The sequence below is a fragment of the Medicago truncatula genome, chromosome 6 (genome assembly GCF_003473485.1).
Source record: "Medicago truncatula cultivar Jemalong A17 chromosome 6, MtrunA17r5.0-ANR, whole genome shotgun sequence".
Taxonomy (NCBI): Eukaryota; Viridiplantae; Streptophyta; class Magnoliopsida; order Fabales; family Fabaceae; genus Medicago; species Medicago truncatula.
Genome location: NC_053047.1, coordinates 12,327,862 through 12,352,216, shown reverse-complemented (window position 1 = coordinate 12,352,216; position 24,355 = coordinate 12,327,862). Strand labels below are relative to the sequence as shown.

Below are 24,355 nucleotides of genomic sequence, written 5' to 3'. Positions count from 1 at the left end.
AATACATGTGTGTTAGATTTAGTGGTCACATAACAAAGATTTAGTTGTAAATATTCTAGAAAATTCTAGGAATATCATTTTCTTCCTGAAACCTCTTTTCTAAACAAGACAATTTTATAGGTGTTTAGAGTCTTTTTATTTATTAATTATGTAATTCGACGAGCAAGACATCTCAAGGAAATTTTTGAAGACATTGAATTAAGACCAACAAATTTGTAGAAAGTTTTGAAGTCATTATAAATTAGAGAAATTTTATCCAAAATCACAAGAATAAGTTGGCGAAACAAAACACTCGAAGAACTGTGAAAACCTACATTTTTTGCACATTAGGCTAAAGTTATGTGCTCCAGATGCATTGGACAAAGAGCGAAACTTTCTTTTACACAGAACCACAAAATCGTAAAAAAAGCTCCATAGTAGAGGGCTTCCAATAAAGCTCAATTATGGAATTTGAATTATTGCGCCTCTCGGTTACCTAAAAAAAATAAGAACCACAAAATCCTCCATAGTAGAGGACATACAACCTTTGGATAGAGTACTATTATGTTTAACCTTAGCCATGATCTTTTCAATAATCCCTTAATATATATCAATAAATATGAGATATTGATAAAATACTAATAGTAAAATATTACCCTTTAAATAATACAAATTTATTACTAATATTATAATAGTACTAAGATACAGTAATAAGAAATTCGGGGGTGTTGCATTGGAGATGTACTTAAAAAGGTGGGCCTTTTTCAAACAAGATATAATGAATGAGTCCATATATCATATGGGCTTCTTGGACTAGTGAAGTCCATCAATGAAACTTAATCTAATTACATCAACAAATTCTCGTGTGAGCTATTTATAAATGTGTTATTAGGTTAACTATTACATACAATACAAGCAGACGTCGCCGCTTGAATTCGTCTTCTTTGTGTCTCTCTATTTGCCCATGTTATCTTTCATTTGGATTTTTAATATCTTTCTATCACTCATCAATATATAATACAGGTTCACACGTATGGTTGAAGTGGTTATGATATGTAAGGGGTGATACATCCTTTGTGATATCATTTTAGTCAAATTAATTATGTGTGTGTTTATATCCAGTCTATATATTTTATTTTATTTCGTCATATGTTGATATATTCTTTTTGTCAATGGCTTCTTTTCTCTTGTTTAATCTTGTGTTTTTTTCTACTAGATCTATGGTGAGGCAACAAACCCAGATCTATGGGCTATCCTTCCATGCTTAATCGAATTCAAATCAATGATTTAGTTTTGGACTTCTATACATTATCGATTATGATTTACCGCTACACACTTAGTTTTTGCAATCTCCACGAAAAATCTCTGACGGGTGTGATTTCTTTGATTAAATATGAAGAAAAGGTAAGCTTGGAAGAAACATAATTTTCTTTTAATTTTTAATGATTATTAAATTAATATATTAAATATATTTTATTGTGAATTAATTGATTTTATTTTGATGAGTAATATTTTGTATAACTTATTTATTTGATATTATTTATTATGTTTTTCATCTTTTACTGAGATTATTCAAAAAATGAGGATAAATTTAAAAGGAGTAATTCTTGACTTGATTTATATGTACTATCTATATTTTTTGTTAAATTTGTAAATTTGTTGATCTGGTTTATAGTTGAGAGTGTGTATTTCGATTTCATATTTTAGTTTCAATTTTAAACTGAATTTCAAGAGTTTATGTTAAGATCGAACATATGAATGTGTGAATATGTAGTTATCTTGATTGCATATAGAATGTGTCCTAATTTTTCTTAAGGTTGAACAATTATAAACCTTTATGGTTTCTTCAAGTATTCAAAATGAATGTTCTCCCGTTAAACAATTACATTGTTAGAGATTAAGGTCATTCAATTAAGACATACTTGGTGTTTATATTTGACTCAACAATTTCTAAATCATATAATATTATTATGGCAAATTTTCAACAAATACTTGCATTCCCTCACATGAATTATGATCCTGATAAATATGTGGTTTTTACTCCACTTGATTTTATTATCTTGTAAACGATTAAATGTCTTAAATACTATTTGATGCATCAAATATTTAAACATAAAGATCATCTTGTGAAAACTTTATCGATTTTTTTTTCTTTGATATTACTATTGAAATCTTCATGAAAATCATGGAATGAGATTTTTTGTGACTCTTTACTTTGGGCTAAGTTCCATCTATATCGAATTAGGTCAAATGATTTTAAAGTATAGAGGCTTGAAGGATTTTACAAATTCTAGAAGTGGAATATTGACCAAATATGAAAGTATGCTCTAATTAGTTTGATAATTATAATGCAAGTTGCTTAGATTTAAGTCAGGTATACATTGCGGCATGCAAAGTGACAAGTTAGTTTGTTGATATAAATTTGCCTTTATAATTCTCAGATTAAGTCTCACACTTGGCTAAAAATTGTGAATGGGTTGGATCTATCAAACAAGTGCCATTATCTCTTCCGGATTGTGTCACTACTGATCTCTCAGATTTGATCGTTGGTTATTCTCAATTCCATCAAGATATTGGGCGTTTTTGTAAGGTTTGGAATAGTAATTTCGACTCTCGTTTGAAAGTTTGTACATAATTTTTTTTTCGATTTTATATTTTTCATTCCTGCAATATAAAAACTATAAAGTTGAATTATCAACAAAATTTAGATATAGAGAAAAAAAAATATTTAAAACTTGAGACAATTATTATTTCTCATATCTTTGCCTCATTCCTAATAATGAAAAATAAACAAATTATTTCTCTGCCTCTAATTTTTTTTGTGCTAATTCAACTTCCTTTATCAATAAGAGTTGATTATTGAGTCTAATTTACATTTGATTGGCTACTATTGTAGGAACATAAAACTTTTGATGAGAAATTCATTCGCAGAGGTACAAAGACGTTGTGTGGGTTTGCATGTATTGCTATGAGGCTTAAACTTAATCATTTTCTTAATTTTTCATGTTATGCACTTTCTCTTGTATTTAAAGGAAAAACTATTGAGGAGATTCGTGAGTGATGTGGACGAGTAAGATTATTATGATGATGAAAGTGATGATGACATAAGATACCTTGAAGGAGAGATTGAAGAGTTTGACTTTAAGGTTTATGTAGGAGGTATTAAAGATGCTTCAATGTATTGGCCTCCATCTCCATGAATTGTGTTGTTTCTTTGGACTCCATAATACACATTTCCCTTATTAAAAATTATAGGGTTAATTATTCAAATTGACCTTGTATAGAGAAGAAATCTATAAAAAAAAAATATATATGAATGATTTGCAAAGTTTGATAGCATTTCAAATATGTCTCGATTTATTTTTATTTTTCAACCGAAACGTGCGAAATTGTTATTTGTTTCGAGTAAGCATATACTCACGGATCAAATTGCGTTCCCTTGTTTTTTAGACATGGTTTGGACATCATAAGAATTTACATCATGAAATTTTAGAGTTTTTAAACACGGAACAAATTAATTATGAATTATTTAAGAAATTTATAATGATGGGAACAAAAATTTATAATTGATTCGTCCCTTGTCGAAAAAATTGATTTTATTTTGTAAAGAAATATTTTAACCTTCTAAATATTCTAGCAAAAAATCATGAATAAATTAAACTTCTATATCACTTTTTTTAAACTTCGTGTATATTACAAGGTCAAAAAATGGAAGAATATCAAACTACAGGATTTGAATAGGATCATTTTTCAGACTTCACGAATATTACAGGATCAATTTGAATAATAATAATAATAATTCTATCAATCCTCTGTTTCTTGAAAATAATTTATTTTACATTACAGGTAATTTCTATCAAATCCTTTCCTAGCTAGGGTCACTATGAGAGCGGTGTTTTTCCCAAACTTGAATCTTGAGACCTAACAACATGTATTTATTGTGATTTTGCAAACATAAGGTCAAGTCAAAGAAACATAAACAACAAAGGGGTGAGTTTTGAAAACTTTTAATAGAATAAATATCTGAGAACACGCAAAATTATCAAGTAAGCACTATATCATAACAAATTACATTTATAATAAATTAATAAGCATAAGTAATGTTACAAATAATGAACAAGACCCAACAAGTTAAGTTACCATTGAAGAATTATATGCATGTTCCTAGACTCTTAAGCATCTCTTCTCTCCTTGTTACTATTCTACTATAAAGTGCTCAATTGTCGTATATGATACTTATCTCTAGTGATACTATATCATACCAAATCTATATATGTGTCATATATAGATTTATTTTCTCGAGATATCATAACATTTAATCTTTCCCCTCGTTGGCATAAGATACTCCTTAAGAATACCATCTGCAACATAAGTTGTAACCATCACTATTTCATCATGCAATGAGGTAATTTTCGATGTCCACATAGGCACATCAACATAGTAACATCAATACTTGTAAAATCAAACAATTTGATACGCTTTATCAATATATGAATTTATATTTCATAACACTTGGTATAAAAAGCATATGATATTCGAACATTATCGAATACATAGTGACACAATTTCAATCAACAAAATCAACCTGTAAGTTAATCAAAACAATTCAATGACAAAATAGCCGCTAATTCACAACAATATCAATTACGCATAATCTAAATAAGTCAATAACTTAATGATGTTTCTAATTCTTATTTTATCTCACAATTTTACATTTGCATATTAGTTTTACTATCACTCAAAGGGCTACGGTCCTTGACATCCTCAAATGAACTTTTGAAAAATACGGCTTTTTATATTGTTCGTTTGGATTGACTTATTTTTTAAATTATGAAAAATAATTTATACAAATAAACAAGTTTTTATGCTAATTCATAAGTTTCTTATTAACGAAAATTGTACCATCATAAACTGTTTATTTGCATAATCTGTTTTGCATAAGCTCAGAAATAAGTCAATCCAAACGGGATATATGACAAATTTGTTTTTTTAACTTAAACTATGAATGACAAATTTAGATTTTATTTTTGTCAAAAATATCAATGATATGGTCTTAAAATTATTTGTGTCATAATATTGTAGTGAAATTTACTTTATTTAAATACACTTTTTATCCCTTGTTTTTTAAAAATTATATTTTTACCCTAATTTTACTTTTTTTGAATTTTCTAACATATCCCACTTTTGGGTTATTTTTGCCGATGTAACATATTAATTAATGACATTGCATGATTTACCGGACCTTTTTCCTGCACGCGTGAGTTTCATTTGAGGTGATGATTGACACTTCATCTAAATAAAAAAGCGAAAAGATTATTATAAAATAGAGTAAAGGCCGAATTTGCTCTTTTACAATTTTCTCACAATCAAATTTAATACAAAAAAATAAAGTGTAAAATAATCCCTACTATTTTAATACCGAATATGAATTAGTCTTTACATTATTATAAATCAATGATATTCTTGTGAATTTAGCTCAGTTGGTAGAGATATTATATTTAAAATGTGTGATCTCTAACCACTAGGTTATTTGACCAAACCCCTCTAAAAAAAGGTTATTTGATAAAAGTCCTCCTTAAAAAAAAGGGTTATTTGACAAAAAAAATATAAATCAATGATAAATTTGTTTTTAACTTAAAATAAAGAGTAAATTACACTCCCCTCCCTTTAAAGATGGTTGAATTACACTCCCATCCCCTCTTATGTTAAAATTTACACTCCCCTTCCCTCTTATACAAAACATATTAGGAAATATTTCATTGCCCTCCCGTAATAGAAGCTTGAATTACATTCCCCTCCCCTCTTAAGTCAAAATCTACACTTTACTCCCACAATAATTTTTTATTTCTAATAATCTAGCTAAAAAAAAATCGAACACACTTCGAGAAAAATAGTATTGCGGGTCTATTTTATTATTATCAAAATTTGAATACATATTTTTCTCTATTTTTTATTTACAATTTTATTAACATATTGTTTACACTGAATTTTGGTAAACAACCGCTGATTTAAAAATATTTACTTGCAAGATCAACCAGTAAATCTTAAGGACTTATTTGTGTTTTGTTATTTTCCAGAAATTTGATGTTGTTCTTGGAGAACTTGATAAATAAAAGAAATTAAAAAGCAATCGAATTCAACCCAGTTTAACCCAATCGAAATCGGTGTAAATAAAGGTAAATGAATTGCTCAAAAGAGACAAGTCAATTGTAAATTGCAGAGACATTTAAGAAAATGAACTTAAATTGTATTGATTGAATGTAAGTTGGTACACATGTTCATACATTGCAACTTGTGATTCGTTTATATCTTCCATGCGGATAATTTGAGTGTAAATTTTTTGTATAATTGAATTGTGACCCTTTTTTCCTATGGAAAACTACTATTTATACATATAGAAATAACTGCCTACATTTGAATTTAAAACTATAACTGCAATAAAACTAACTACATTTATCCATTCGATTTAAATTTCGAATGTGTCTTGAAAATATCCGTTGCTTGACCCTATTTGATCCCCAACAAAACCGCCCTTCGATAACCTTCTGTCTCTCGAACTGAAACACACGTATTCGAGTATCTCCAGCGAATCCAACTTCAATAGAAACGAGAAGACAATTTCTTCGATGATAAGGTCAACCTATTTTGACTGCATTAAATGATAACCTTAAAAAAATATTGGCTAACACATATAGTTTTAAACCCTATTATAAAATATGAAACAACCAAAAATGAAATTAAAATATGTAAAAAATTACTAAAGACAATAGAGTATGGTTAAAAATTGTTATATATTATAAAAATATTTATTTATCTTAAAATATATTAAAGTTTATTGTATATTTAATTATTAAGGGTGAGAATTGTAATTCAAACATCTTATAGACGAGTGAAGTATAAATTTTACTTTTTAAATGAGGGGAATATATATTTTAACATAAAAGGGGAGTGTAATTCAAGCTTCTTTTAAAGGAGGGAAGTGTAATTTACTCTAAAATAAAATATCAATGACAAATTTAGATTTTATTTTTGTAACAAATATCAATGTACTTAAAATATATTTTCCAAAAATAGTGTGCAAAGATTTTTGGGTTACATAGTAAAAAACTAAAACCCTATTTAATGACCGCATCTGTTTCCGTACTTTAAAACAAAACACTGTCGCATCGCATGTAACACATCATCGAATCGCATCACAGGTTGCACTCTCTCTCTTCACTTCACACTCACTTTCTCTCTCTACATTCTCAACACCCTTCTCGCTTGATTCATTCATAGCCACATCAATTATCAACCACAATCATTCGATTTTCTCATCTGATAAATTCTTCAATCCAACCAACACAATGGTTAGTTTTTCTTTTTTTAATGAAAATAATTGTTTACCAATTTTTTATTTTTTAGATGAATTTGAGTTTATGATTTTACAATGAATTTTGGTTTTTTATTTGTAGAATTGTCAATGTGAATTTTATAGATGAATTTTCATAATTTTGTTTATTCCAATGATTATACGATGAATATTAAGAATATTGTTTTTAATTTTGTTGATGATAGTACGATGAATATTAAGAATCTTGTTTTTTTATTGACCCTTCTTTTGTTTTGGGTGAATTTTGTTAAAAAGTTGATTTTTTTTGTTTGGTTTTTGAAATTGGGGTTTTGGGAAAAGGTTGAATATGACTGAATTAGTTTTTTAAATTTTTTTTTATTGTTGTAATGTTGAATTTTGAGTTTATGCATCTCAAAGTGAATTAATTGATTGTAGCTTTTTTTTTTATTTTTAATATGAACGACCCTTTTGTTGTTTAGAGTGAATTTTGTTAAAAAGATGCTTTTTTGAATATGGGTTCTGGGAAAAGTTGAATATGAATGAATTAGTTTTGAATTAGGTAAATAATGTATGCATGATGAACTATTTTGGAAAAGGGGTTTTAAGTAGTGATAGTTTCTTGTTTGATTTTGAGATTTTTTTTATTTGTTTTGTTGTAGATTGTAGTATCACTTTATGTTAACGATTAAGGTTGAATTAAATTCGTTCTGAATTAGGGTAAATATAATGCACAATGATTAAGGGTTTTGGAAAGGGGTTTTAAGTAGTCGAAGTTTCTTGTTTGGTTTCGAGATCTTTTTGTTTTTTTTGAATCTGTTGTTATTCAAAACTAAGGACATTGGTTTGGATGAAATTTTAGATTAGGGACATTGATTTGATTGAAATTTTAGATTTTTTTAATAAGCCTGTAAATTGCAATGCTTCCATGGGGTTTTGTAGTGCATGATATGAATGTTGGTTGTTGAATTATCGATTTTTTTTTTTTTTTTGTAAAGCGGGTTATGACATGGTGCAATTGTTATTTTAGGTACTTTTAAAAGTGGTCATTCTTCTTCTTTACTCTTAACTATTTAAAAGAAGAAAAACATGGTAGGTTGATGGTTGTAGTTAAACTCATCCAAGGTTTTATGTTAACCGAAATTTCTCTATTAGAAACAACTTGATTTTACGTCTCTTTGTACTGTGAAGTTTGTTTGAAATTTGTTGAAATCTGAATGATTTGTCTAAAATTAGACCGCTCGATGTGTGTCAATGTCAGGTAACTATATCGAAAATGACAATATGTAAATGAAGATGCTTGTAGTAACTTTATCCAAAAAAAAGAAAGAAAAAAGATCCTGTAGTAAATGTCGAAATGTTAAACCTTATGTGTGGACTTCGTTAGAATTAAGTTAAATGCTCGTAATGATGATGTTCCAACATTTTTATTTGAATGTGAACGTGTTTCAAAATTGGTACTAGTTTAGAAGTTAAGTTAAATGTGGTTTGAGTGATTTAGTTTGTTTCTGAATCGTAGAATTATTCAAATAGTATAGTATTTGAACCTTATTGTAAGAAAGTCGAGATATTTGTTTTTGAATGTTGCCATGATAGCTATCTATGCACTGTGTTATAAATCACTTGTTTCAAACGTTTAAGTTGTTAGGTGAAAGACATGATTGGTTTTTTATCTAACTCATTGCTTCATGTTTGAATGCTTATTTGCAGAATGGAAATTTTCAAAACAATTATAGAGGTGGTTGGAATAATATGCCATTCAATGATTTCAGTCAGGAACAGTTTAACTACAATTACCAACATACACCGACGCCGCCATGTGTTGATAACAGGCAGTTAGCGCATCAAATGCCGACACCGTATGTTGATAGCAGGCAGTTAGCACATCAAATGCCGACGTCATATGTTGAAAACAGACAGTTACCACAACCAACGCCGACGCCATATGTTGATAGCAAGCCGTTACCACATCCAGCGTGGGAGCAAAATGTTGATAACAGGCAGCTACCACATCAAATGTCGACACAATATGCTGATAACTGGCAGGTACCACATCAATTGCCGGTGCCATATGTTGATAAGAGGCAGTTGCCACCTCAAATGCCGGCACAATATTCTGATAACACACAATTATCACATCAACCGTCACTGCCATATGTTGATAACAGGCAGTTAGCATCTCAACCGCCAGCACCACAGGCCGATAACAGGCAGTTACCACATCAAACGCACGTGCCATATGTTGATATCAGGCAATTGCTCCATCAAATGCAGCCACAATATTCTGATAACACACAATTACCACATCAACCGTTGGTGCCATATGTTGATAGGCAGTTGCCACCTCAACCGCTAGCACAACATGCCGATAACAGGCAGTTACCACATCAACTGCTGCCGCCATATGCTGATAGCAGGCTGCTGCCACATCAAATACCGGTGCACTATGCTGATAACAGGTACTTACCACATCCAGCGCCGGCACACTATGCTGATAACAAGTACTTGACACATCAAACACCAGCACCCTATGCTGATAACAGGCCCTTGGCACATCAAACACTGGCACTGTATGCCGATAACAGTACCTTACCACATCAAATGCCGACACCTTATGCTGATAACAGACACGTGCGACATCATACACCAGAAGACTGTACTGATAAAATGTGCTTACCACAACAAACGCGAGAAAGTTTTGTTGATAAAAGTCCTGTACCACCTGAAAATCCAGAAGAATTTGCTGATAGTAAGTGCCACTTGTCAGAGCAATTGCTGGAAGACTATGCTGATGAGAGTCAGTTACCACAGAAAGCACCTGAAGACTATGCTGATAAGAAGTGCTTACCGCAACATGTACACTGTAAGATTTGTGGTTGTCGGATTCCTCACAAGTGTTTGGAACAACATAATAAAGGAAGGAGACATCAAAAGAACTTATCAGAACTACGTGAGCTACTAAAGAAACGGAAACGTGATAAAAGAAAGAATAAATGTGCAAAAGCTCTTGGTTTCAAGGTAGCAAATTTGAAAAACGAAGGTCATGGTTCCAAGCGCAAGATTGAAGGAGCAACAACAGGTAAGGGCATGAAGATCAATAATGGGAAAAAAAAGCCCGTGAAATCATCAAAACCCGGGGTCAATGCTCTGTCAAATTTTGCCAACTGTCTAGTTGAAATACCTGAGTCAGAATCACCACCAATTGGTTCCGAGGTATCCACATCTGTAGCAGCAGTTACAGAGACAGAAATGTCTGAAAGCAAAGTTCATAATGAGATTCAGAATCATGTTTTTGATTCAAATGATCAGCAACAATCAATCTCAATGGAATTGGACGACCTTGCTGGTTCTATAAATGACAACCAAACCGGACTTGTGAATTCTGATTCTGCAGCGATCGAAATATTTATAGAACCACTTGCATCCGCGCCACCAGATCCATCATTGTCAAGTTTTGAACCCCTAACTGAACATGGTCTACATACTGAAACTGAACCTCAAGTATCGGAAGCCGTAGTATGTTATGAGCGCCAACATCTTTCTGAGGAGATAAGTATTCCACTGCTACCATCAGGCTCAATGGAGATTGATACCGCTTCAGAGGCCAGTGATGAAACTGAAACTGAAGATGAAGATGAAAGCTCCCAATCTGAAGTTGAGATGGATGTTCTTGAAACTGAGTCAGGGTCAACTAAATTGCCTAAGGTAGTTCTGATTTCCAATGGAAGTATCAACCGATACTGTACTTTATTTCGGTAAAATATGTGCCTTTTTGTTGTCATCTACCTTTTATGAATCATTGCATTAAAACTTTACCAACTTGTTGCAGATACCTGTTTGTCTTACGTGTGGTGACGTAGGCTTTGAAGAGACGTTGGTATATTGCAACAAATGTGAAGAATGTGCTCTGCATAGGTACTTGTTACTTACTCTTTCCATCTACTTTATTTCTTTAGAATATTGAAACGATGCACATTGCTTTGCTTTAATACCCTGATCCTGTTTTGTTTCTTTCCCGTCCTAATTTGTTATATAAAGCAAAATAAGATTTTATTGTTTTCATCATCACACTCAAGTAGCAAATGCATCTATTATGTAAGAAGCACTGATACATGAGCAACTCATTTGGTCCCGCATTGTACTTGATACGCCATCGATACGTATCAGTGAAGTATCAAATGTCTTTTTAAAAAATCTCTATTCTGTTCCATATCTGCATCAGAAACACAGATTTTAAAATGCTATTTAATTTTTCCATCATATTTTTCTACACATGCAGATTTTACATTTTATAAAGTTGTAGTTTCACATTCTTAAATGCCATTTCACCTTATAAATTTCAACTTTCCCTTTTCAGGTATTGTTTAGACGGGCCTGTGATTTTTACGGATGAGGTTATTTGGTATTGTGAGGATTGTGAAGAAGAGGTAATAGACACAAATTGTACGGATCAAGATAGTTCAGATTCTTCCGATTCAGAAAGTGAAGTTGATTCTAGTGAGGAGGAATGTGTGGCCGATGTTCATCCACAGCCTATTGCTGCTCCAATCTGGAGGTAAAAAATTTGTTTTTTTTTTTTGTGATTTTTCTTGCCGTCTTTTATAATGAATTTTTTGGTAGCTGCTACAGCGGAAGCATTGTCTAAAATTGAATTTTCTGTCCAATAGGGGAAGTTTGAAGGTTTACCACAAAAGCGTAGATAAAGTCACAAGACTAATGGGACATTTGTCCACATTAGCATGCCCTAAAGTACTTGAAGAGGCAAGACATATCCCTGATGTGCTATATGGTGAATTGCTTCAAAGATCAGCTGTGTGGCCAGAGAGTTTCAAGAAATTTGGAACAAATAATATGAGCATCGGCCTTTATTTCTTTCCTCAGAATGAAAGGTGACATTTTACGCAAACTTGAGAACATGTTTGATTTGATACAAAGGATATGCACCGTCGGTGTGAACTAGACTTATATTGACATCCGATAAAACCTCTATTTTGTCACAACATTCCATTTTCATAACTGAATTTTAAAAAATGAATGGACGTCAGCGTAAATTAAGTTACACCGACAATTTTGCTCATATTGAAACTAGTATTGAATTAAATGCTAATGTCTTTTTGCAGAGTTGAGAGATATTTTGACCAACTAGTTCATGAAATGATTTCCAATGACCTGGCCATAAGAACTTTCATTGTAAAAGCCGAGCTTTTAATTTTCCCGTCAACTGTGCTCCCAAGCGAATTTAAGAGTGAGTTACATTACATTACATGTATGCTATTTTTTCATTTCAACTTCATTGTTTGTTAATTGTGTCTAAATTTTGAGTTACTCATTTTGCAGGATTTCAATCAAAGTATTATTTGTGGGGAGTTTTTAGAAGAAATCAATCACCATCCAAGAAAAGTGATGTTGGTTCTTCTGGAAAGGATGCTAGTGTCTTACCTGACAATAATCTTTTGAAATAGTTTTTATAGTAACAAGTTTTGTGAATAGTTTTTAGGGCATTTTTGTTTGTAGTAATCTGCATTTAACCATAGATTATGTATGCTTCCTTTTTGTTTTTGAAACAAGATTATGTATGCTTCCTATAGTTTTATTTATCACCTTTTTGTTTAATTCTTTGTTAGAAGTTATTAGTTAATGTTTTGTTTAAGTCTTTGTTAGAAGTTACTAGTTAATGCTTTTTGTGATAAGTATATTTTAAGATTTGTATGATAATTAATTAATTTTTTTTATTATCGGTTAAAGTATTTCAAAACAGTTCCCGTGAGCATAACTCAGTTGGTTAAGAAAACACTTGCGCATTTTGTGAAACCATTTTATTTAGGCATGTTGGACTAAAATATCTTTTAATAAGATTTGTATAAGTTTTCTTTCTCTCAAACTTGAACGAATGAGTAAATATTAATTTAATTACGGTCGGAAACACAGAGTAAGTAAGGTTTACCTTAAAATGAAGATAAAAAATCTCATTCTGCTAAATATTTCTAAAGGTATAGTTTTGAGAGTGAATCCAACATGTGATTCTTTGGGCAATGAATTGCAATGGACATCAAATTCATTCATATATTTGCATGATGTTACCTATTACTCAAAGTATCTATTTTATATATACTATAAAACATTATTATAAGTAATTAATTATTTTTTGATGAGAATAGATTATGTATGGCTCTTATAAATAATTTAAAATTGTTACTATCTCAAAATGATTTACCTTTTTTATATTTTTTTGTCCGATATACAACGATCAACCTAACAGTAACAACATTGTCAATTAAGCTATACCTTACTAATTTACATATTTTTATTTTTATTATAAAGTAACAAATGTTGCGTCTTTTAGCTTTTTTTTATGGCTCTGATTATATATTTTTCTTATAAGACAATCAAATAGTTTTAGCAAATAAGTATATCAAAATAAACTCTCTTTTAGTACTGAAATTATTTCTATTACAATGAGATTGTTCGTACTTCAATAAAATTTAATTATTTTTTAATAAAAAAATTTAAATAATGTTTTAAGAGGATAAAATTGGAAATACAACAATTTAATGAACATGTAATTGGGAGAAAAAGACATTACATCAAATTAGAAGGTACTTGATGGTCATGATCAAATTTTTATACTTGTGATACACATTCAAATTCTTTTGGACGAGGTGAACAACAATACAAAGATGAATGAAAAAATAAAAATCTTGTCTAATTTATAACCAAACTCATGCAGTAAGATTTTTTCTGAAGGAAACTCTCATGGTGAGTTATACTCGGGATATTTAATAAATTTTGAATGGAGACTAAATTTGATCCTTCATAATTTTCTCTGACATTTTTATAAAAATGACAAAACAAATCTTTACTTATCATAACAAATGGAATAATTCCTCCCAATATAAAAATGTCATGACTGAATTATTTTGTTGAATTTAAATCGATAAAAATTACAAAAAATCAAATTGAATATTTACTTATATACTCCACCATGTTACAATAAACGACCCAGTTTAACTATGTACACTATTTTTTTTGGTTACAAACTATGTACACTATTCATATTGTATATTTTAATCATATTTTTTCATTAATATATGAACGTATAAGAAATTATTTTTAAAAAGGTATATAAAAAGTTGTTGTCTAGATTAATATTTTTAAAAGGTCAAATATCATTTACGGGCCTTTAAGTTACATGATTATGACAAGTTAGTACTTTAATTTTTTTAGTTATAAATTGATCCTTTAAGTCATAAAATATTTGCACCATTATCCTAATTTCATCACACTCAATCAAAAAGTGTTTATGTGGATGTTTAATGTTAAGTTGGTTTGTCCAAATTCATTGCTCTCAAAACTAAAACTCATAGACATGTTATTCAGTCTTGATTCAAAACAAAATTGACAGATTACTTTTTATAATATTGTTGATCAATATTTCTATGTAAAATTAGGTTTGAAATTCAAAAACAAGAACAATAAAATGTGTATAAGTAATCATATTTAGCTGAAAGTATGGATAGTATGGATGACAGCGTAAATATTCTATGACTTAGGACCAATTTGTAACAAAAAATAATTTAAAGGATCAATTGGTAAAAAAAATTTAAATAACTAATTTGTTATAGAGTAGTGATATTTGAACAACTCATTTTAGACAACTTATGTGACAACTTGTTTTTTCTCTTTTTTTATTGGTCAAAAACAATGGATAGAGAGAAAAAGGAAGAGAGAGAATAAGAATATAATGTGAATATGAGATAGAAAGTTGTCAAAAAATTGTCACAAAATGGTTGTACAAATATCATTTCTCTTTGTTATAAGCATATAACTTCAAATATGACGAGGTATTTAGCCTTTTTAAAATACTCTATCCGTTTCAAAATGCGTGTCATTTTTAGCTCAAAAAAAATTGTTTCAAAATGATGTCACTTTACATTTCCAATACAACTTTAATTTTTTCTTCCAACTTTACCCTCAATAAATATTCTAACTTTTCTCTCACACAATTTTCAATACAACTTTAAATTTATCTTTTTTATTATAAAATAAAGACAGTTTAATAAAAGTGTTATGTCTAATAACTATTTTATTTTATTTTTTAATGTGTGTGCCAAAACTTTAAATTGACACTTGCTTTTGGAGGAAGTATAAACTTTGACACTCTAATGTTTTTCCCTTGCATACACTACTTTTAGTTTCACACATAGATGGATAGATTGTGTGCTTTAAGTGACACTTGTCTTCATGCAAAAATCATATCATCACCTCATCAACATACACGTTGCACAGTTTTTTCTTTCTTTCTGGTTTTAGTTAAAAATATATCTATGAATATCCAAAATTTTGATTTTAGTCCTTATAAAATTTTTCATCAACATTTTTAATCTTTATAAAATTTTTTCATCATCATTTTTAATCCCATCAAAAATTTCTGTCAACATTTTTTGTTTCTAAAATACTTAAAGAAAATGTGACCGAAATTAAAAAATATAATTTTATTTTATAGGGACTAAAAACAAAATTCTTAATTAACCCAAACTATATCTATATACTTAACACATATGCGTTAGTATAAATATAAGTTATTGTCTTTCTCTTCACACTTTCACTCTTCATACTCTTCCTTCATTCTCAACAAATCTTCGCCGCTTCAGAGCAATATCAACATTACGTAATGGTTAGTTTTTGTTCTCTGTTTAGAGCTGAGTTTGTTTGAGTTTATGCATGCATGTCTAACTCAAATTATAGATTATACAATTTTTGTTGTTATTCAAAACTAAGGAGTTTATAGATTGTTGTTTCTTTGTGTTAAACATAGTCATATGAGTTTATCCTATGAATCATGGATAGAAACATGGACACCTAATACGACACAGACACCGACACGCCCACACATATAATAATTTGAGAAAATCACATGAATCAGTGTAATTATATATGTCGGTGTCATACATTGATGCGTACCTGACACCGGGACACGCCTAATCTATCATGATAAACTTACATAAACTATTTCTATAACAAATGATAAAATTAAATTAAATTAAATTGTTTTTGTATATGCTATAAGCTGTTTTCATAAGCTATATTGGAGAAGTGACTCAAATAAGTTGAGAAAACTAATGTAAGTTGTCATAAGCTCTCACAAGACTTATGTCAAACAACCCTATATGACTTTTTTTCTTTTTCTTTTTTGTCTTGAGTGATTTTTGTTAAAAATATGCTTTTTTTGAATTGGGGTTTTGGGAAAAGGGTTTCTATTTAGTGAATGTTTCTTGTTTGGTTTTGAAATCTTTTTTTGAGTAAACCATCAAATTCGTCTATGAATGTGAATGGTCGGATTATTCAAATGGTTTAGTATTTGAACCTTATTGCAACAAAGTAGGTAGTTATTTCTGAATGTTGCGTCGATATAAATCTATGCACTTTGTCATGAACCAATTGTTTCGAATGCATAAGTTGTTAGTTAAAAGTTATGATTGGTATTATATTTAACACTGACTGCTTCATGTTTCAATGTGTATTTGCAGAATAGAAATTTTCAAAACTATTATAGAGGTGGTTGGAATGATATGCCATTCGATGATTTTAGTTGGAGACAGTTCAACTACAATTACCAAATTCCTCATGACAGGGGTCACCACTATGCTGATGACACGTACTTACCACATCGGATGCCGGCGCACTATGCTGATGACATGCACTCAACACATCAAATTCTGGAACACTATGATGATATGAGATTTCTACCACATCGAATTCCGGATCACTATGATGATAAGAGGATTCTACGACATCGAAGTCCGGATCACTATGATGATACGAGGTTTCAACCACATCAAATTCCGGATTACTATGATGATACGAGGTTTGTACCACATCGAAGTTCGGATCACTATGATGATACGAGGTTTCAACCACATCGAATTCCGGATCACTATGATGATATGAGGTTTCAACCACATCGAAGTCCGGATCACTATGATGATACGAGGTTTCAACCACAACCACATCGAAGTCCGGATCACTATGATGATACTAGGTTTTTACCACATCGAAGTCCGGATCACTACGATGATACGAGGTTTCTGCCACATCGAAGTCCGGATCACTATGATGATACAAGGTTTTTACCACATCAAACGCCGCCATACTATCCTGATAACCGACACTTAACACATCAAAGGCCAAAACACTATGCTGATAAGAGGCCTTTACCACATCAAACACCCAAACAATTTGCTGCTAAAAGGAACTTACCACATCAGAGGCCGAAAGACTGTGCTAATAAGAGGCACTTACCACATCCATTGCCAGAAGGCAATACTGATAAGAGGCCTGCACTACCTCAAACGCCCGAAGACTTTAATTATAAAAGGATCTTACGACATCAAAAGCTAGAAGATTATGCTGATAAAATGCATTCACCACAACAAAAGCCGGAAAACTTTGCTGATAAGAGGCACACACGACAAAAAATGCCCGAAGACTTTGCTGATAAAAGGATCTTACCACATCAAAAGACGGAAGACTTTGCTGATAAAAGGGACTCACAGCATCAAAATTCGGAAGATACATGTTCCGGTCTTGATGCAATAGCAAGAGCACCACCACAAGATCCTATGATTTCCCAAAGTGACTTACGGACCAAAGAAGATGAAGGGAAAGAACACCGTGAGGTTCAGAATTGTGGTATGGAAGAATGTGCTGAGAAAGCGTGCTCGCCAAAGAGACCGGAACAACATATTATGGTTTCTCACAAGCGTTTGGAAGAGCATCATAACGGAAAGAGACATCGAAGAATGTTACGTGATATATCAAAGAAACAAAAAACTTCAAATGGAGAAGAGAGTAGACATATTCAAAATTCTCAAATGAATCCAGTAGTTCAAACACCTGACTTACCACACCAAACACCTCAAAACTATGCTGACATGAAGTGCTTACCACATCAAACGCTGGAACCAACTATTCCTGTTGTAACCACCGTTGAACTTGTACATTGTGAAACTTGCGATGTTACTGTTCCTGTCAAGTGTTTGGAAAAGCATAATGGTGGAAAGAAACATCGAAGAATGTTATCAAAACCATGTGAGCAATCAACGAATGATGGGAGTCCGGTTGAAAATATGAGTCATGAAGCTCCTAGATTCAGGTACAAGGAAGTTCCAGCTGAAGGTTCTAAAAGGAAAGTCAGAGATAACACTGATGCAAAAGGTCATGTTTTCAAGCGCGAGGTTGAAGAAAAAACAGGAGGTAAGTACATGAAGATGAATAATGGGATAAGAAGGCTCGCGAAATCATCAAAACCCGAGGTCAATGATATGTTATATTCAGCCGAATCTTTAGTCCAAATAACACCATCAGAGTATGTGGCTTCTCCTAAAATGGCATCAATCCCCGCTGAAGGATCTCTAGTACCTGTGCCTTCTCTGGTATTCACACCAGCAGCAGCTGAATTAAGTTTTGAACCGTCAATTCAGATCGATTCACAGACAGAAGTAGCAGAAGGCAAAGAACATCATGAGGTTCAGCATTATGGCGTGGAAACAAATGATCAGCCACACTCAATTTCGATGGAGTTTCATGCCCCTGCAGGTTCTGATTCTGGTGCAATAGTAATAGCACCACCACAAGCTCCCATTGCTTCTCAGGTATCCGCACCAATAGCAACATTTAAATCAAGTTTTGAATCTGAAAATCATCAAGTTATACAGACAGAAACGTCAAAAAGTAAAGTTCATAATGAAATTCAGAATCATACTGTTGATTCAAATGATCACCAACGAACAATCTCAATGGAGTTGCATGACCTTGCTGGTTCTATGACTAACAACCAAACTGATGGTGTAAATTCTGATTCTGTAGCAATAGTTGTTGAACCACTTGCATCTGCACTGCCAGACGCAGTAGGGCCAAATTTTGAACCGCTAACCGAACATGGTCTACATACTGAAACAGAACCTGAATTATCGGAAGCGGTGGTATATTACGAGAGCCAGAATCTTATTGAAGGAACAAATATTGACTTTCCACAATCAGATTCAATGAAGATTGATGGCGATTCAGAGGTCCGTACTAAAACCAAAACTGCTGATGGAAGTTCGCAAGTTGAGGAGGAGATGGATGTTCTCTCCGATGATTTGGGGAAAGTTCAGTTGCCTCAGGTTTTTCTTAATTCTCGATTCTCAATAAAGTATCAAACAATACTGCGTTTTTTTCCGTAAAATGTGTTTTTTTTTTGGAGTTTCAGGTTTCTGTTTGTCTTAAATGTGGTGATGAAGGCTTTGAAGAAACGTTGGTATATTGTAAGAAATGTGAAGATTGTGCACTGCATAGGTACTTGTTACTTACTCTTTTAATCTACTCTCTTGCATGTACTTGTTGCAAATTCTGATCCCTGTTTTCTTTCTTTTCTATCATAATTTTTTGTTAGATTAAGCAGAAATAAGCTTTTATTATTCGACCAACTTTTATTACCATATCATATGGATATCCTTTCAAATTTCTATTTACTTCGACATATTATTGTTTTTTGAATCGGCAAATATTATTAACGCCGACCGCGCAAGATGCGAGGGACGGACGGAAGAAAGATACAAAGACGGGCTGCAAAACCCGAAGCACCACATCCCATAACTAACACAAAAACTATAACCGCCCATAAAACAGAAAAAGTGACAGTAATAAGTTATGTGTTTGTAATCTGATGCAATTTGGCACCGAAATACAAGCCATAGCTCTAACTAACCACAAGACACCCCAACCACAACAAGGATCTCAAAGAATCCGCAAGCACCCGAAGGAACAGCCTGGAGCAGCACAGAAAAACAAAACTAACAGCAGCAGGCCTAACTGAAGCGCCTTAGCAGCCAGACACAAACAGCAGCAGCAGAAAGCAGATGCTGGTAGCAGTTCCGCCAATGCTAAACCAGACACAGCCCCACTCCTAATAACCAAACAGACCCAACAGTTCTTAAACTAGCCGCAATAGACAATACTTTGGGCTCCAAAACCATTCATAGTACATACACGGGGGCATAGAAATTCTGTCCAAAGACCAACGCCACGACCAAACCTTAATCTCCTCCACAATTTCTTCCACATCCGGATTCCGGCCATTAAAAACTCTATCATTCCTTGCCTTCCACAACCCCCACACCGTTGCGTGCCAAATAAGTCGAAGCCCCTTACAGATTCTCTTATCCCTCTCTACACCACTCCAACACTCCCAAAGGGTGAACAAGCTAAACGGAATAACGATCACACTCTCCCACCAACACATGATACCTTGCCACACTCTCAACGCGACATCACAATGAAGGAACAAATTAGATGACGATTCATCGAACCTTTCACAAAAAGCACAATGACGTAGAGCCTCCTCCGGTAAGACGTTCCTACCGCAAGATTGGCCCGCGTAGGAATTCTATCATATTTACTTTGACATTGAATTATGAAGATGTAAATAAGGGTATTATATAATCTAAAACATGATTTAGATGCATATTATTACTGTATTGTAATATATTGTATGTCCGTCTTTCCGATGTGTCTCTTCTATAAGAGAAAACTGCCGTATGAATGCCACTATTCTCTTCGTTTGTATTAATAATACCATGAACTTCCATTTCTTCATCAGAAGCATAGCATGCTATTTTTATCCATCATACTTTACTAAACACAGCTTTTGCATTTTTAACACAGATACGTACTCTAGACACAACATGACACGGATAATAATTTGAGAAAATAAAATATATGAATGTAACCATACGTGTCGGTGGTGTGTTTTGGTGCTGCATAGTTACATATCATTTGGACTTATACACCTCATCACCCCCTTTTCAGGTATTGTTTAGACGGGCCTGTGATTTTTACAGAAGAGGTTATTTGGTTTTGTGAAGATTGCAAAGTGGTAGACACAGAGAGTTCTGAAAAAGGCGAAGTTGATTCCAGTGAGGACTTTGTGACTGTTGCTGATCCAATCTCAGCATTGGCCTTTATTTCTTTCCTCGGAATGAAAGGTAAATTTTGCAAATATAAGAGTGAGTTACATATATATGCTACTTCTTCATTTAAACTTTATTGTTTGTTAATTGTGTCTAAATTTTTGAGTTACTAATTTTGTAGGATTTCAATCAAAGTATTACTTGTGGGGTGTTTTTTAAAAGAAAGCAAGAAAAAAGCACCATCAAAGATGCATGATAAGTAGTTTTTGTATAATTTTGTTTCAATGCTTAGTGTACTAATATGTAAATAATCATAGTTTTAATTTTCCTCTATTTTTTTATTTTAAAAAACTAATCTTCATTAAAAGCTTATTTTGTGGTAGCTGAGATAACACAAAATAGGAATCAATACACGTTGGTGATCCACGTAGAAATGATAAACGCCACTTTAGCAATCCGTGTGCTGCTTGTAAGTTTCTACGATAGTCGTCGATCAAGGATAAATCTACTGTCTTAAGAAGATGACACTTCAGCGATCCGGTGATACATGGATCTAACGACTTCTTATTTAAATGTAACTATTCACCTCGCCGTCTTCACAATTTAGTTCAATTTAAATTAATTTCCTCAAATCATTTCAATCATGGATCGCGCAATCACATTGATTTCTAATCAATAACGTGAATACCACAACCTGATGAACCTTCCGTTTGCACGTGTTCGGCTTCTGATGCCGAGTATCTAACTCCGATCTCGTAGATGTGTGATCCGGTCCGGGAAGCATGAGCACCGGTGGTGGAAGAGGTCGCTTTCATTCTCATACTTTAGGGGAAACTCATCTCTTCAACCTTTGATTTTAGAGAGAGGAAGGAGTGTACGGCTCGTCTCACTTCGCCGTCACCGAGTCCAGTCTTCATCGTCCCGCTTGGTAATATTTAATTTCAGTTTTAATTTTCAAGCGTCGGGTTCAGATCTAGGTTTTAATTACTTTTGATTTGATTTGAATTTTTTTGATAGTTTGATTTTTAATTACTTTTGATTGAGTTTTTTAATTACGTTAGAATTTTTTTAATAATATCCAAAATTACAATAATCATTTGAGAAAAATAATATCAGAATTAACAAGACAAGGAGAACATGAAGTTCATGTAATTACAAACCAACCTGTAGCGAAGGCACTCTGACGAGTCTCATGTCTCATACTGGATGAGAGCTTGAAAGCCTACACAATTTATCAAATATAATGATAAACTAAACTTTGAAATTTCAATCTCCACTTGCTGATTCAATCGGTTGGATCTTGTATGTAAGCTTTGAAATTAAACTTTTCAATTGTTTTTTCTTTCAATTGATACCCAGTTGGCTACGTGAATTATTCTATAGGTTTTCAATTGAATTATCCTCCAGCATCATTGAGAACAGCCTGTTGCGCCATTCTGCTTCACGTTGTTTCTCTCTTCTCGCAATTCATTGAACCTATTTCTTCAATTTGAGGTTGCAGCCGCGCTAATGCCTTTGAGCATTACTGAGGCTGAGTCACGCGTTAATCATACCAAGAAACGATATGGTGAATTGCAGTCAGACATTTGATGGCATACACGTGCCCCTGGCCTTGTGTGTCTGACACCGTACCTTCAGCAGTTGCACAATAAGTGCCTTCAACAACTGTGCAGACAACTTCAGTAACAACTAATTCATTTGCAACAACTTTAGCGAGTCAGAATGTGATTGATGACATACCTCTCCCTACTCCATGCAGTAAAGGGGATGCTTTTAGCATCCGAATTTGCCAGGACGAGTACCATAGGGGAATAGAAGAATGCAGGAATGCGTTAAGGGCTCGCTTGACTCTTAACAAGGGGGATAAGCCGTACTCTGCAAGTGATTTAAGTACCAAAATAGGAAAGCATTGGAAAACATCGGCGGTCTGGAAAATGGTGCCTCTCGACAAAGGTTACTATGACTTTCACTTTGACACGGCGGATGATCTACGAAAAATATGGGCAGCAGGTACAATCAATCTCAAGCCGGGTTTGTTGAGATTATCGCAGTGGACCAAAGATTTCAAATACCTTTCTCATAACAGACACATGTATCGCTTTGGATTTTTTTTATTGAGTTACCGCAAGAGTATTGGCGGGAGAGAACCTTGAAGGAGATCACAAGTGCGGTTGGCACCCCAAATCCCCAATTGACATTGATGGACCGACACGAAACCACACTTTTGGGCACTATGCAAGAATTTTAGTTCACATCGATCTTTCAAAGAGAGCATATGATGAAATTCTTCTTGAGAGAGAAAGCTTTGCTTTCAAAGTGGAGGTCAAATATGAGAGGGGACCGTTATTTTGCCATCACTGTTACTCTATTGGGCACTGTGTCTCCACTTGTCGTTGGCTACATCCGCAACCAACAAAGGACAAGAATGATCTAGGGAAACAAACTATTATTGCCGAGACAGCTCCTCCTAAACCATCTCGGCAGAACAATGATGTGTGAGCTTCCATTTCGGCCAATGGAAGCGCTTGGACGTGGGTTCCGGTTCTGGTTGCTTCAACAGTTGCTACCACCAGGAGAATACCAGTTTCTGCTACTCCTACATCGTTAGCTTTGACTACACTGGACATTCCTGCTCTTTCCCCTACCTTGAATGCTAAGTCACAGTTGGGGCCGGTTTCTATTGTTATATCAACAATTGCTACTTCTCAGACGGACGTGGGCATGTCGTCTTTGTCGTCAAACTCTTTCAGCTTTCCATTACATAATGCGTTTGACAAAATTTCTCATGAGGAGTTGCCACATGTTACACCAGTGTTAGAGGTTGTTTCCCCTGTTGTGCACGATGATGTGCATTCTGAGAGAGTGGAGCAGTTGCATCAGTCATCGCGGGAGGAGTTGGAGAACCCCACGGTGGACGATGCTGCTGTTACACTTTTTAATGATGTGGAACACAACCATTCGATCCCGCGGAAGCTGGTGGAGAGTCTCAATGGTTCCCATGAGCGTGTATCACACTCATCCCCTGTTGAGCATATTGAGGTGCATGAGGTTTTTGTAGAATCGGGTCAGGTTCAGACTAATGGTGCTGCTCAAGGAA

General features: G+C 33.1%; 2 protein-coding genes across 2 annotated transcripts; both read left to right on the top strand.

The window, feature by feature from the left end:
• The first annotated feature begins 7,124 nt into the window (after positions 1 to 7,124).
• On the top strand, positions 7,125 to 12,922 carry LOC25496037 (uncharacterized). The gene is made up of 7 exons (XM_013596306.3): positions 7,125 to 7,328; positions 9,020 to 11,014; positions 11,139 to 11,224; positions 11,667 to 11,864; positions 11,977 to 12,198; positions 12,430 to 12,554; positions 12,647 to 12,922. Exons 1-7 carry the CDS (start codon positions 7,326 to 7,328, stop codon positions 12,769 to 12,771), a joined length of 2,754 nt encoding a protein of 917 aa, XP_013451760.1. The 5' UTR covers positions 7,125 to 7,325; the 3' UTR covers positions 12,772 to 12,922.
• A 4,121-nt stretch (positions 12,923 to 17,043) lies between these two features.
• On the top strand, positions 17,044 to 21,812 carry LOC112422540 (uncharacterized). Its single transcript, XM_024785632.2, has 4 exons — positions 17,044 to 19,473; positions 19,560 to 19,645; positions 21,158 to 21,333; positions 21,440 to 21,812. The coding sequence occupies exons 1-4, from the start codon at positions 17,044 to 17,046 to the stop codon at positions 21,475 to 21,477; spliced, it is 2,730 nt and encodes a 909-aa protein (XP_024641400.2). The 3' UTR covers positions 21,478 to 21,812.
• The last annotated feature ends 2,543 nt before the right edge of the window (positions 21,813 to 24,355 follow it).